This window comes from Gallus gallus, chromosome 3, assembly GCF_016699485.2.
Source record: "Gallus gallus isolate bGalGal1 chromosome 3, bGalGal1.mat.broiler.GRCg7b, whole genome shotgun sequence".
In the NCBI taxonomy this organism is placed as follows: Eukaryota; Metazoa; Chordata; class Aves; order Galliformes; family Phasianidae; genus Gallus; species Gallus gallus.
The window spans coordinates 37,411,206-37,425,211 of NC_052534.1; the positions used below are offsets into that span (position 1 = coordinate 37,411,206).

The following is a 14,006-nucleotide window of genomic DNA, read 5'->3' on the forward strand; positions in this document are numbered from 1 at the left end:
TAGTTCACAAATGTTATTTTTATTTATGCTTTTTATAGACTTAACTTGGTAGTTTATCTTGAACAGCTTTTCAGGTACATTTTATTCTCAAAACTTCCACTTCTTCAGTAGCCATTAAAATAAATAGAAACAACCCTCAGGCAAGCACTGACAGCCAGCAGCAACTTACTTATTTTTAAAAATAAGCATATATAAAAATTAAGACTGAGAGTTGTAAGGAAAACTGATTGAGTAGGAAGAGCTTTTTTTAATTAGCATTTTCATACAAGACTGCAAAAGGATTTGTTCTCTGTTCTACTGATGAGAATCTCTGAGTCTCAACTCAGGGTATCTAGAGGGATACATTTTTAAATGAAAAACAGACACATCAACTTTAGTCCCTGAGCAATCTCAGCACAGCTGGGAGCCATTTCTGATCAAATAAGCATTCCAAAGTCCATGCATCAGAACCAACTAAATCATTTTCATTTGTTTCACTTTGGAAAACTGAAAGCTAGAAATGCTGCTCTATGTTTGATTTAAGCCACTTACTTATAAAGCAGGAGATAACATACCTAGGAGAGTCAGAGAAGATACTACTGCAGCAGTAGGCTAAGAAGTTGATCACATTCCTCCTTGCCTTCCATGAGAACTGATGAGTCAGCTTTTCATTTAAACCAGTCATGGCAAAAAGGTTATAATCACTAGTATAAATCAAGCAGAATATATTTTGTAATTACTTTATGATTGGTCCATCAGCCTTTCAGGATAGACATATCTTCCTATTCTATTTCAGTCTAATTTCTACCTCACTTTTTGAACGTACACTGTTAAGGAATGACTAGTAGTAGTTAATCATACTGAGCACAATTATTAAGACACAGTACGATGCACCATTTTCATATTGCTAGGTTCAGTAATGCAGGTGATTTATCTGAGCAGACATTTAGCTTGCCAGGATACTGGAAACTAGTGGAGGATTTAATCTCACAGCAGTTCTGGTACTCACCTAACTCAGACTGACACAGAAGCCTGGATAGATAAAGGCAGGCTCAGCATGAGTTGGTACCAGTTTGTACTTGACAGAAGAACTGTTCTAAGAATAGGTTTAATTCATTTAGCACTGACTGGAAAGAACTACCAGCTCCTCACATCTAATAACTGAACATCGCCCGTGACTTCCAGTAGGTTGATCTTTTCAAGTTGTTTAAAACGATGTTTGTACTCCAGGGTGTGAACACCATTAACAGCAACTTTGAACTGGTGGGCATCACAGAAAATGATTAGCTGAAGGGAAAAAAAAAAAAAAAAAAAAAAACAGTTAAGACATGAAAAACAACCTGACAATCTACCATGGACTTGGGCAAGCCCTGCTTCTGATACAAATTCTGATACATTACTTTCATGCAAAAGAAACATTAAAAAAAGTGAAACATCAACAACATTCAATTAAAACTTTGTGCTGAGCACACACTGAATTCTTGCAGTTACGTAGAAGAAAACAGGAGGAGATGGCTGTCATTAAAATCAACTCAAATCTTTGCTTCCCGCAATCCCCTTAAATCCTAACATTCTTGAGGCATTTGAAATGCAAGAATGGCAGTTTTATTATTCCAATCTGCATTAGCATGGCATTTAAGCACCAATGCTACTGTTCTTTTGACAGAATTACAACTCTGACACTGCATTTCAGTTAACCTTACCTCAAAGTACATCCCTGGACTGAAAGGGAAATCAGTGACTTCCTTTTCTTCTTCTCCCCAGCTGTCATGAAGGTAAGAATTTCTTACAAACACTTTATTCTTCAGTCGGGGATTCAGATGTAATGCAATGTCTTTTGAGTCACTTGATTTCAGGTTTATTGTAAAGCTGGAAGATATTTTTAAAAATGAGTTTATTAGACCAGCAGTTAATAAACATGAAGCAGTCCACACTATTTACCAAGCCCTTAGCCAATACTCAGGTCTGCTCTGAAGCCAGAGCTGTGATCCATCTGAAGAACCAACCAGGCAATTAATATGCAATTGTCTTTGGCACAACCTTTGCTGGAGAAGCAAATGTAGGACCATAACTCTGCTATATCTGTTTCATTGCTCACAGCTTTCTGCTCATCTCTCGGCAAGGAGGTTCTGAGCCAAGTGCTGTCCCTACAGCATAGGCAGAAACATACCGTGCTACTTGCTCAACTATCTCTTTTCCATATACTTGTGCAATGGAGAGAGGGAGGCTGTCTTTTACCTAGAGACATGTTTACATTTCCAACAAACTGGTTAGACTCTAAGAAAAAGTTTGAGGACTCTCTGCACGTGCAACATCAGTGGGAAAGAGTGTATACAGAGCACTACTCTGTAGACAGAGGAGCTCTACCCAGGCTGACCAAACATCCTGCAATCTGACATCATCTCCACGGCAGAGGGTTCCTGTGAGAGTAGCTCAGGAGAAGAGGGGTCAGAGGGAAAAAGCAGCCACTGTCAAAGGAATGCTTCAACCTGCTGCAATGACCTCACTGTGTTTGAAGAATATTCCTCTCACTAAATTAACTCCAGCAGTCAGGCTGTTTTCCTCCTTTTGGAAAGCCTTGAGCCACTTAGTATAGATATGAAATGTAGCAACTGCCACACTTTGGAGCTATGAAGTCCTCTCTTTCACAGAGAGCAACACCTATGGCTGTGTGACTTGAGTGAAAGGCATTAAATAACTTAAAAATTCTATAAAAATCTACACATTCAAAGCACAAATGCAAAGAGCAGACAACCCAACAATACTTCAACACCCAACAGCCTCTTTACACATATAAGACAGCATTTAAAATGTGCTAATAAGCTTTTCAAGCCAAAAGAAGGACAAATGCTGTTATGTCAGTATCCATTCTCCTGTCCAATTCCAAGTCCATTCAGTCTTTATAGATGAGATCTCTAGATCTTGCGTCCCAGTAATAAGGTGAACTGTTAGGGCCATACAGCTGTAGGGAAGGTGTTCTGAGGAAGCAGAAGTGGGATGCATACACACAAAGCAAAAGAGCATGCTTCTTGTCAGTTGCATTTAACGCTTCGTTTTTAGGCATGTTTATACAGAGCCCAAACTACCCTTAAAGTGAAGGGCACGCTGAACCACAGACATTTCCTCAACTTCATTTTGAGCACGTTGTGCTCCCTTTTCTTTCTTTAAATTACATTGAGAAAATAACATCTTTGCAATCTGTTGTTTCTGATTTGCTATCAAAATAATAGCTCATACTTCCCTATCAGCTTTTATAATCAACTGTTATCAGCTAGGGACCTTCCATCTCTCATCCCCAAAGTCAACTGAAGTATTCAGAGAAATCTTGTAACGTGCAGCATTTAAGCACATTAGCAACTCATCTCACACATTCTTCCGTCCAATTTTGCCACTTCCCTCACTCTCAGATCTCTTAAGAATAAAAGCTGTCTTTGTATTGCATGTGTGCTAGCATGCCTCGTACAATGGAAATCCAGAACAGACACACAACCTCACAAATGATGCAGGTTTAGCAGGTAAGACAATCGGATTTTACCTTCACTTTTCTCAATGGAGCTGTTCTTTAAGTCTTTTCTAAAGCAGCATCCTGCAGGTTCCTGAGAAAACTGCATTGTAGTTTCAAATGATTCCAGATGCAAAATCGCAAGTCAGTAAGGATATACCAAGGCAATAGAAAAGCTTATTCCTTCTCAAGAGCAAGTCAGTTAACAGCAGAAAAATCACTAAGATTTACCTCTTTGGGTTTTTATTCACTTCTCCTTTAATAGCAACTGTGCATCCTGGGTGAAGTGCAGAAACAAGTTTCCCAACATAAGGAACTCCCTGGAAGTACAGCACCAGTGAAAAATATGACCATGACTTACATTTTTTCAAGATACAAGCTGAGCTTTACTGCAGCAGGAAGAAGTCAGGTCTACAGTTTCACATCTGCACTAACAGTTAAAGTTACTCCCATTGATACATTCTGGGATATTAACGCTACAGTGAAGAAGTTACACAAAGGCAAACAAAGCAACGCTTACTTTTTTTTTTTCTCCTGTTAACTGGCAAAGCAACTAAAGCACTCCCTGCAAGTCCACTTTCTCCATAATTCTATTTCTATCTATTGCTGGCTTCCAGTTCCTTTTCAATTTGAGCGTGGTCTTTACTGCAGCCTGGATACTATTTTCCTGTACTTTTTTTTTTTTTTTTTCAATAAGATGAGCACTCACTCTGCCTATGCTCCTTGCCAGCTGAGTGCTAGTTAGAACCAACCCTAGGCTGCAATGCTTGCATCCAACCACCTGAGGCATATCCAGGGTAAGCACCGATCAGCCACTAGGAGGGATATGTAGCCAGAGAAGTCCTGAGATACACATATTAACATAAATTCATCTGGCTTAATAGGACTGCAGAATTTTCTTAAACACAAGTTTGTTCTGCAAATAATCCCTGATGTGAAGAAAACTAAGCATGCTTATTTGAACAAAGGTTTCAATAAGACCTGGTCCTTCCTTTTAAGGCACTCTACTGTTTATTCCTCTATTTAGGGCTATGGATACCATGTTTATCCTTTGGGTTTTCTGTATGGTTTACTAAATAGCTTCACATTTACTAGTACCAACAAAGCAGATTGCTCTCTCTAAATTTCACTGATGATCATTTCCCTGATGGTTCTCAATTCCCTTGTTCTGTGCTTGTTTTCTTTTTTTTTTCTTGAACAATTAAGGGTTTTGTTTGTTTTTTACTTTTCACATGCCTAAGTCTACATGAGATACTTACAAATTGTAAACCATCTGGCATTTCTCCCTACAAAAGAAAACAAACAACATTAAGAAGCTTATCATACAATAGGGAGACTCATTCAGCCTTTTAACAACATACGTACATTTTCTGTGTTTATCTTTGTTACTCCTACAGATGATGGCTGAGCGCCTTGTACAGACTGCAGAAAGAGAGATATTTACATATCATTGCTAATACTATAGAACATAAAGGTGTTTTAGAAACATAATGGCTCTGTGTTGCTTTGAAGGTTGAATTGTTAATGTAGCATTAGAGGTTATGGAACAGAAAAAGACTGCCAAACCCCCGTAAACACTCCCTTAAAAAGGAAGTCTTGAAAATCAATTGCTGAAGCCAAATGAAGATTTTCAAACATGTCCTGGTTTCAGCTGGGCAGAGCTCATTTTTCTTTCATAGTAAGATGCTACATTTTGGCTTTAGGAGAAAAACAGTGTTGATAACACACCAATGTTTCTTTTTGCTGAGCAATGCTGCACAGAGCCAAGGACGTTTCAGTTTCTCAGCTTCTCCTACTGCCCAACCAGTGAGGGTCTAGAAGGGCACAAGGAGCTGAGAGGTGACAGAACTGAGACAGCTGACCTAAACTGGCTAAAGAGACATCCCATACCATATCATATCATGAAAAAAAAAAAAAAGCAAAACCAGCCGAACAAAAAAACTTACAAAATGAATGAGGAGTTGACTGGACAGGCAGCAGCTGAATAGGGTATGGCTAGGGTCATTGGTGGATGGTTGGTGAGCAATTGCTTCTGAACCTTGTTTTGTATAAAATATATAGCATTACTATTATATTTTTTTTTCCTCTTCCTGTTCTGTCTTAGTAAACAGGTTTTATCTCAACCAGAGTTCTACTTAGTTTTTTGGTTGGTTGGTTTTACTTTTTTCAGTTCTCTCTTCTACCCCATTGAGGGACAAGGGGGCAAGCAAATGACTGTGTGGTGTTTAGCTGCTTGCTGGGTTAAACCACAACAAAAGACTACCTCTTTACAGTTTGATTCCTTATTTAACAGTCAGAGCACTCCTAACCCATTAGCACCTAGGATACCTACTCAGCTTTCCAGGCTGGTGTAGGAGTATCAGCAGGGCAGATACATGGACAGATGGCATGGGGAGTGGAGGGGTGGGAGTGTGCTTGGGATTCCTGTCAGCTTTCCACATCCCTGTCCCTTCCCACTGTGTATCATATAAACAAAATAGCCATGCACGGATAAGGTTCCAGCCTATCCATAGCATATTGTATCCAGTTTACTGGATCTATTGGGTCTATCTCCTCAGAAAAGCATGCACTAGAAGCAAAGACAGAAAGGAAACAATCATCCTTGCCCCCCCCCTTCCCTTTCCCTTCCTCAAATGATATGGAATCAGTAGCCACAGACTAAAGCAACTGTCTTTGTTTTGTGCTTAGGACAGAAACCAACGTACTGCACCTGCTTGTCCCCAGGCTCTTCTTAGAACTGGCCCTCCAAAACTGGGACTCAGCTTTGATGCATCGTTTCTCCAGCAACATACCCAAGGCCAAGTGGCAGGGCTCAAAGTGTGTACATATGCTTCACAAATGATCAGTGAGAAGACTTATCTTTAAAGCTCAGGCTCTGTTTTGGCCAGGCCCAAATCTTCACTTTACTTTAGAGAACATTATTAGTCTGATGACCTGAAATAGACCTGGTGTTTGGCAGCAGGAGACTCAAGCTTTGCCCACAATGCAGGGAGGGCAGAGCAGAACAGACCAAGCATACTGCACCAAAATATAGGCTGCCTCAACGAGCAGCAAGAAGGAAGGAGGAGGGACAAGGCATTTGTCTTCTTTACCTCCCTGGTATTTACAACCTCCCCTTTCTGCTCTCTCACCCTTCCAGATCAAAGGATCACTCTTTCTGCACATCCTCTCTGTCGGTATACTTTCTCCAATAGAGCTAGCAGTTGAGAGGAAGGGGCAGGGGGAACACCCTTATTACTGAAGTTAGATTAAGTAGCTGCTTTTTTATTATCTTTTCACCATAAATCCTACTCTGAAGTTTAGCAAGACAGAGAAAAGGAATCTTAAGAGTCAGTTGTCTATAAAACTTACATTAGAAACAAACTCTATACTTTTGATCTGCACTTTGCCATATATTCCAAGAGTATCTATCCTTTCAAGGCTAATTCTGTGATTGTAGAGCAGCAAGTGTTTCTTGTTTACAGACACCTAAAGAGATGGGGAAAAAAAATAGGAAAAATTACATAAAACAGTCTGTGCATCATATTATATGCATGTAACTGTTTTCAGTGCTTCGGTACAGAAGCAGAAAGTGTCCTGGAAACTTCAAAGCAACTGAGTTCAGCTCATCCACAATTCAGTCTCTCTTTCCATTACTGTGAGGGATATTTGATTTATTCACATTTCACACCTTCAGTTTTTATCCCTTGATTATTTATGAATGTGGTTTTACCAACCTAATTGCTCTGCTAGCAGTCTAACAGAGCAAGAAAATGCACCACACATTTCTACCAAGAGGATTGTCCTATGCTACTCACAAAATAGGTTTACTGTACGATCTGTCCTTTGCAGATGAGAACAGAACAGTGGAAAAATCAGTAGTCATGGCAGAAAGTTAGCTGCCTACTCATGCAACTTTGAAGGGAACCAGGCAAAATAAGGTGTGATTTCTCTAGCATCTCTTTAAAGAAAAACTCCTAAACTTTCCTATAATTAAACCATACCTAGGTAACAAAGAAACCAAGGCTTCCAATTACATTGTATGTATGTTAAATACCTCTCTTTTATTGACCTGACAACTGGAACAAGAATTGAACCCATACTCACCTGGAATTTATCCTTTAAAATCATGATGACAATCTCAAATGGCCTTCCTTTTTGAAAAGGCATCTCATAAGTGATTTCTTCCCAGCCCCATTTTTCCCTCTCCAAGGTGTTGCAAACAACACAGCCAGACCATTTGAAGCGGGGGTTAAAATGAAAGGCCACATCAGCTCGAGGCTTTATGCTACTGCCACACTGTAAATCCACCTGGAACCTAACCATAAAAATAAGACAAACCATGTTTAGTTCATCCTGTCAAGAAATCACACACAAGTTCAAATGATAACCTCTTCAGTTAAGTATACACATGCCACATGGAATGACATGACAGAGAAATAATGCCAAAGCAGACAAAGTAAAACCAGAGAAGAGAGGATCAATGGAAAGCAAAAATCCATTTATCCTCCAATTTTCATCACAAAACTTTCATAAATCACTTAAGCTTGTATTCTCTGTGACGCTTTCACTTCATCTAAGGATGAAGTCTTTGTCTGCCATCCTAACACAGGACACCTGGAAGCATTTTATTCATTACAGGTTTGTTCACCTGATGATAATTCACAAAGTGACACTGTGGTTGCTACCTGTCTGCATCATCAGGAACGCTCCCATGTAACACAATCAGCTCTCCAGGAACAAGGCCACCAAGAATCGTCCCAACATAGGGAATGATCTAGAAGAAGGGAGGAAAAAAGACAGAAATACAGCTTGCGATGGAGGCAAAATATATAGTTTTTAAACAATATTTTTAATACTTAGTTAAGTGGTGCTCTAGCACATTAAAAGAAAGACAACCAGTATTCCATTTAAATGAAACACTAGTAAAGCATTAAATATCTGCCATGAACAAAAAGAAAAACAAGATTTTCATCACTGAACATCAGCCTTCTCAGATAAGATTAAAGCTAAACGTTTACAGCCTTCACACCTAGCTCTCAAAAGAATAATAGCAATGTTTTACTGCCCCACTCTTCATAAAGAATTCCACTTCAAATTAGGTCATTGTCAAGGACTAACTATTGTCCTTTGCTGGTTGCAGCACAAGTTTCTTAACACCAGACTACAGCTGCTGCCTTTTTGCTTGTTCTTTTTTGAAAACAGTGATTGGAAAAGAAGCAACTCTGGCAGAGAACAGAGTGGAAATGACAGCAAAAAGTCTCCTAAATCCAGAGCATTGTTCATTTCCATCTTCTCTCTCTCCTTCCCTTCTCAGCTACCCACATGTTGCACAAAACCTCTCTTTGCAGTCATCGTCTACATTAGAGATAACACAGACTTGCTTCACAAGTATCATAAGCTCGCAACTGACCAAATTGTTTAAAGTCTTGTGGATTTTACTGGCTTAACCAGTTGCAGTAGAGGAGGACGAGAGCATAAAATTAAGTAGTACAAGTGAAATAACAAATAGACTGATTGAATCCATTTGCTTGCTAGCAGTAGTGTAGTAGTTTAGTTCCACAGTCTACAAGCAATACAAAAGATGCTCAATTTTATCCAAATAATAACAAATAAGAAAAAATACATCCTGCGTATTTTCTGTGCATAATGCAGTTTAAAGACACTGCTTGCTCCTGAGGGGGCAGTAGCTTTGAGAATCACAGCAGGGTATAAGTTACTGCTTCAGTCTCCAAAGACGAGCCAATAAGAAACATGCAGACGCAGCACAGGGATGCTGGGATTTGAATACTCCAGCGGGTTAAAGTCATTTATACTTGGAAGAGACACTGTAGCAAGAAAACTCTTTCTTACATTCAGAATGATACATCTAATAGGAAAGAAGGTTGGCCATCTTTTGTCCAGAAGCTCAGACACAGAATCTGCATGGCCATAATAGAGCATTTCCTGGGCGTAATACTACAGACTTAACGAGATGCCATCATTACAGAACGTGGCTGTCATTTCCTCACGTCTCAAGAGCTGTGCTAATTTTAAATCATCCATTAAGAATAACGCTTGTGACACTACTTGATTTTTCTTTATCCCAGCTCTCTTACAAACCTCCAGAAGTTTCCCATGAAGCCAAGTAGCCATCACTAACTCAGTTTGAAAGGCCTCAAAGATCAATTTGCAGACTTTGTCTGGAGGCTGAGTTTATTGGAACAACCTTTCACACCTCTGTCTCTATTTTCCAATCCCAAATAATTGCTCTTATTCCCTCCCTAGGCTTTTGATGCCTAAGCCCCAGTTTTAACCCCTTATGTTCTCCGGCTTGGTCTTGTCACCCACCATACTCATCATTCCCCTTACAGCCATCCAGTTTTGCTGAACTCTTCCTCTTCTCCTTACACAGAGAACTTCACCTGTACATTTACTAATCCTCCTCTTCATACCTCCTCTCCTCCTCCTCCACCAAAATCAGATTCCAAAACCCCCATCTTCCCTCCCTTTTGCAATTCAGTCCTTCCAGCTCTAGTTCCATCTCCACACAGCCCTCCTTCTCCCAGATGGAGTCTTGTGAAGAAAGCCCAAGCTATTTCCCCCTCATCCATTACTCTATTCACTTCACAAGCAATGAACAAGCAGCGGAACTGAACAATCAGATGCACATGAGGGCACTGAACTGTATCAGTGCAAAACTACAAGAGATAAGGAAGTCCTGTACAGGTACGCGGCACTGCACATTCCACTGAGATTCTATATAGACCTAGTGTTTTTTTTTTAACATTCTGTGCCAGAACTATGACAAATATGTCTCCCAAAGGCTGAAAAGAACTGTTTTTAAAAAGACAATGAGAAGTGCAGCTCCAGCCCATTCCTCATACCAGTGCAAGGCCATTGCTGCAGAGCACAAGTAGAGAAATACTAGAGCCGCCTATTAGGCTCTTCCTCAAACACCCAAGCAACATCAAGAGCTCTCAGTAACGCTCTCAACCATAGGAATGCTCTGCTAAATGGTGACAATAAAGAGCAAAGTTCCATTTCCTGGGGGAGGAGTTGTTGACATAAGAGTTACCGGGTTACTGATTTTCTTCTGCGGTCCATCCAAGGACATCATCTTCTCTCCTCCAGTTCAAGTCTGTCAGTCCTGTGTGACCACTCTCAGAGCGTATTCAGAGGTTCACTGATATGGCTGCACCAAAGTGTGGATCCCTTTGAAAAGCCAAAAGTTTTAATCAGAAAAAAACAAAAGTAGCACTACATGAAGTTAAACTCTCCTAAGTATAATTTTAAATATCTTTCCAAGAAATTTGATCAAGTTTTGAAACATCAAAGCTAAAGGCTTGGTTGAAGAAGTAACATGCCATCCTAGCAAGGGATAGTGCACACAGGTACACAGTTTTACCAGCTGCTTCCTGAGATTATGTATACTGAGACAGAAGCCTGTATAAAAATCACTATTGCACAGGGCAACACAGATAACCCTCAGCTAGGGGGGATAACTACTCTCCATTTGGAGCTGACCCCTACCTGTACCCTAGGAAAAGATCCACAATACAAATGTGTTTTTGCAAAATAAATAGCCATTTTTGTTTCACTTTCAGTGCTGTTACCATTGCATAACCTGGCAATAAGTGCTAGGAGCTGAACCTTTTTTTTCAGCTTTATCTTACATGAAGCTAAGGGATACTGGCCAAAGACACAGCAGGAAGCAAAGGGCATTTCTACCCCCAACACATGCAATTCCTCAACTCCACAAAGAACTACAGAACTCTACCAAACCTGCATTAAATATAAAGAACTAATAAGAAAACACAGTTTGCGACAATATCCAGCCACATCGTCATTTCTTTAGCATACCTTCTAAGAAAGTGACCAAAGCTCATAAAGCCAACCTCCAAACTGCTAAGTTGTTCTTTCATACACATTCTGGAGAAACACCATAAGTTAAGAAACAAACTGCGGTGAAGAGCGGCAGGCAGAGAAAAAGACAAAGGAAGAAGTTATATTGTGTGAAGCTGCTAGGCACTAAATAAAGAAATAGTCTGTGACCCTCTGCAATGACTCATCAGTGGTGTGACCCATTGCAACATCTGGCTTGTCTTGGGGGAAATTTGGGCCAGAAGAGCATTATCTCTCCTACTCAGGACCGGTGTCTGGAATACATTTTAGGGAACATGGGTGTTGTATGTCTGGCCTACGCTGTGCACCTGTTTTGCCCCTTTGATCTTCTCAGGGGATATTACTACAGATTCACAACAGGAATGTGATAAAGCAGGAAAATCCCATTATTTTCATTTTTTAAATAAGGAACTCAAGGCAACCCAAGAAGTAATTCTGAGTATAACACTGGCAAGCCCAATAGCAAACCAAAGAAACAACTCTAGATCCAAAGCCTAGCGCACAACAGCCTGCTCACCGTGCTTTCTTTGGCATGCACATAGATCTCCCAGAATGAGAGAACAGAACCACAGCCACAATTTAATGCCATACAGCTGAACTCTTAAAGATGCCGATCCTGGCACACTAGGTGGCAATACAGCCAAGCAACTTGTTTGGTTGTTTTATGGGAAAGGTGACAGCAAGGAGGGTAAGCTGCAAGTCAGGCTCCATTTAGCTAAACAGGCAATGGGCACAGAACTGCCAGGCCCTGCATAATCTTCCATCACAGAACAGCTGCCTGGAAATGCAACGGCAAATTCTAAGCCTTCAACACTAAGACAAGGTTACCCGTCTCTATGTCTAGAATTGATGTAGATATGTATGCTTGGCTGTTATCTCATAGACTGCTCAGTGAAAAACAAGGAGACAGAAAGGCCAATGGCTACTGCACCGGCACTTTATGGCACACAGAAAACGTCTTTCAGGACAAGCCAGGCTCGGGGCGGTAACTAAAGCCGATGTTGTACTGGGGCACATGGGACTTCTGAAGAGAGAAAAAAAAAGAAAAAAAGAAAAAAAAAAGAAAAGGAAACAAAAAAGCAAGGTACTCCAGCCAGCGCCACCATCCCCGGCCAGCTATAAACCCGGCACGACAACATGCCATCGACACCACAGCCACGGAGCAACCGGGACCGGCTTCATCGCTAGTGGAAGCCTTAAACCTCGGCCGCTCTCCCCACTGCCCCCACACACGGACAGACGCAGGCTTTATCGCTACTTTTACTCGCCCCGGGCCGCCCGACACTCACCTCAGCCCCGGTCGCCTCTCGACACCGCGCGGCCCAGCCCGCCCCGCGCAGACATCGCCCCGCCCCGACGCGTCATCGCCACAGCTGCGAGCCGCCCTCCGGCTGCTACCAACGTCCGCCCGTGACGTCACCGCGCCGGTGCGGCCGGCGGGGACGCTGAGAGGTGGGGTGTGGAGTGTCGCGGGTGCTGGCGGGCAGTTAGGGACTAGCCCGGGTTGAAGGGGAATGAAAGGGATCGTTGAGGGTAAATCCCGGCACCACACAGCACCACCAAAATCCTATGTCTGAGAACGATGCCCAAACGCTCCCTGAACTCCAGCACTCGGGGCCGTGCCCACCTCCCTCTGGTGCAGACCCTGTCCCCGACCCCCACTGCCCCTCCCCTGACACAGCTCCATGCCGTTCCCTCGGGCCCTGTCGCTGTCACACAGAGCAGAGCTCAGCGCTGCCCCTCCGCTCCCTGTGAGGAGCTGCAGCCGCCGTGAGGCCTCCCCTCAGCTCCTCCGCTCTGGGCTGAGCACACCCAGGGGCCTCAGCCGCTCCTCACACCTCTTGCCCTCCAAAGCCTTCACCATCATCATATCCCTCCTTTCCCGTTCTCTCTGAGCACTGCCGCGTGCCCCACACAACGTGCATGTGCCACAGCAAGCAATAACAGCAAAATTTCCCCTATTCCACATTTAACCAGCATGTCAGGAGAGAAGCAGAAAATACATTGCTCACCATATGTAATAGCTGTAGGATAGCTACTTCAAGCATACATCCGTTCACCTGCATCAAAGGATTCAATCACAGGAAGGTATGACAAGGACATTTCTTCTGAGCAGAACCACAGATAACCAAAATGAAAGAGCAGCAAAGCCAACTGCTTGGGGAAAGATGCCTCATACAGGATCACAGAGGGCTTCGGGAGAAGAACTGCTGTCTGTAATTCAATAGTAGCAGAAAGCTGCTATGAAATCATAGACCTGTATTTATCATAGAATCACTAAGGTTGGAAAAGACCCACAGGATCATCCAGTCCAACCATTCGCCCTTCACCAATGGTTCCCGCTAAACCATGTCCCTCAACACAACATCCAAACGCTCTTTGAACACCACCAGGGTCGGTGACTCCACCACCTCTCTGGGCAGCCCATTCCAGTGCCTGACCACCCTTTCAGAGAAGCAGTATTTCCTAACGTCCAGCCTGAATCTTCCCTGGTACAGCTTGAAGCCATTCCCTCTAGTCCTATCACTAGTCACCCGAGAGAAGAGGCTGACCCCCAGCTCACTATAGCCTCCCTTCAGGTAGTTATAGAGAGCAATAAGGTCTCCCCTGAGCCTCCTCTTCTCCAGACTGAACAATCCCAGCTCCTTCAGCCGCTCTTCAT

The 14,006-nt window shown here is 42.2% G+C and overlaps 1 protein-coding gene across 7 annotated transcripts in view; it reads right to left on the bottom strand.

Annotated features, from left to right (window-relative positions):
- Window positions 1-14,006, bottom strand: part of LGALS8 (galectin 8) — a 20,358-nt gene continuing 6,352 nt past the window's right edge. For 2 of the 7 annotated variants that reach the window (XM_046939006.1, XM_025148813.3), the window contains 9 exons: window positions 10,518-10,654; window positions 8,149-8,237; window positions 7,568-7,778; window positions 6,833-6,949; window positions 4,847-4,903; window positions 4,741-4,767; window positions 3,713-3,801; window positions 1,683-1,848; window positions 1-1,266 (listed from right to left, as the gene is read on the bottom strand). In XM_046939006.1, coding sequence (XP_046794962.1) covers window positions 1,117-1,266; window positions 1,683-1,848; window positions 3,713-3,801; window positions 4,741-4,767; window positions 4,847-4,903; window positions 6,833-6,949; window positions 7,568-7,778; window positions 8,149-8,237; window positions 10,518-10,559 — 948 coding nt within the window. In that variant the 5' untranslated portion in view covers window positions 10,560-10,654 and the 3' untranslated portion in view covers window positions 1-1,116. 7 annotated transcript variants of the gene reach the window in all.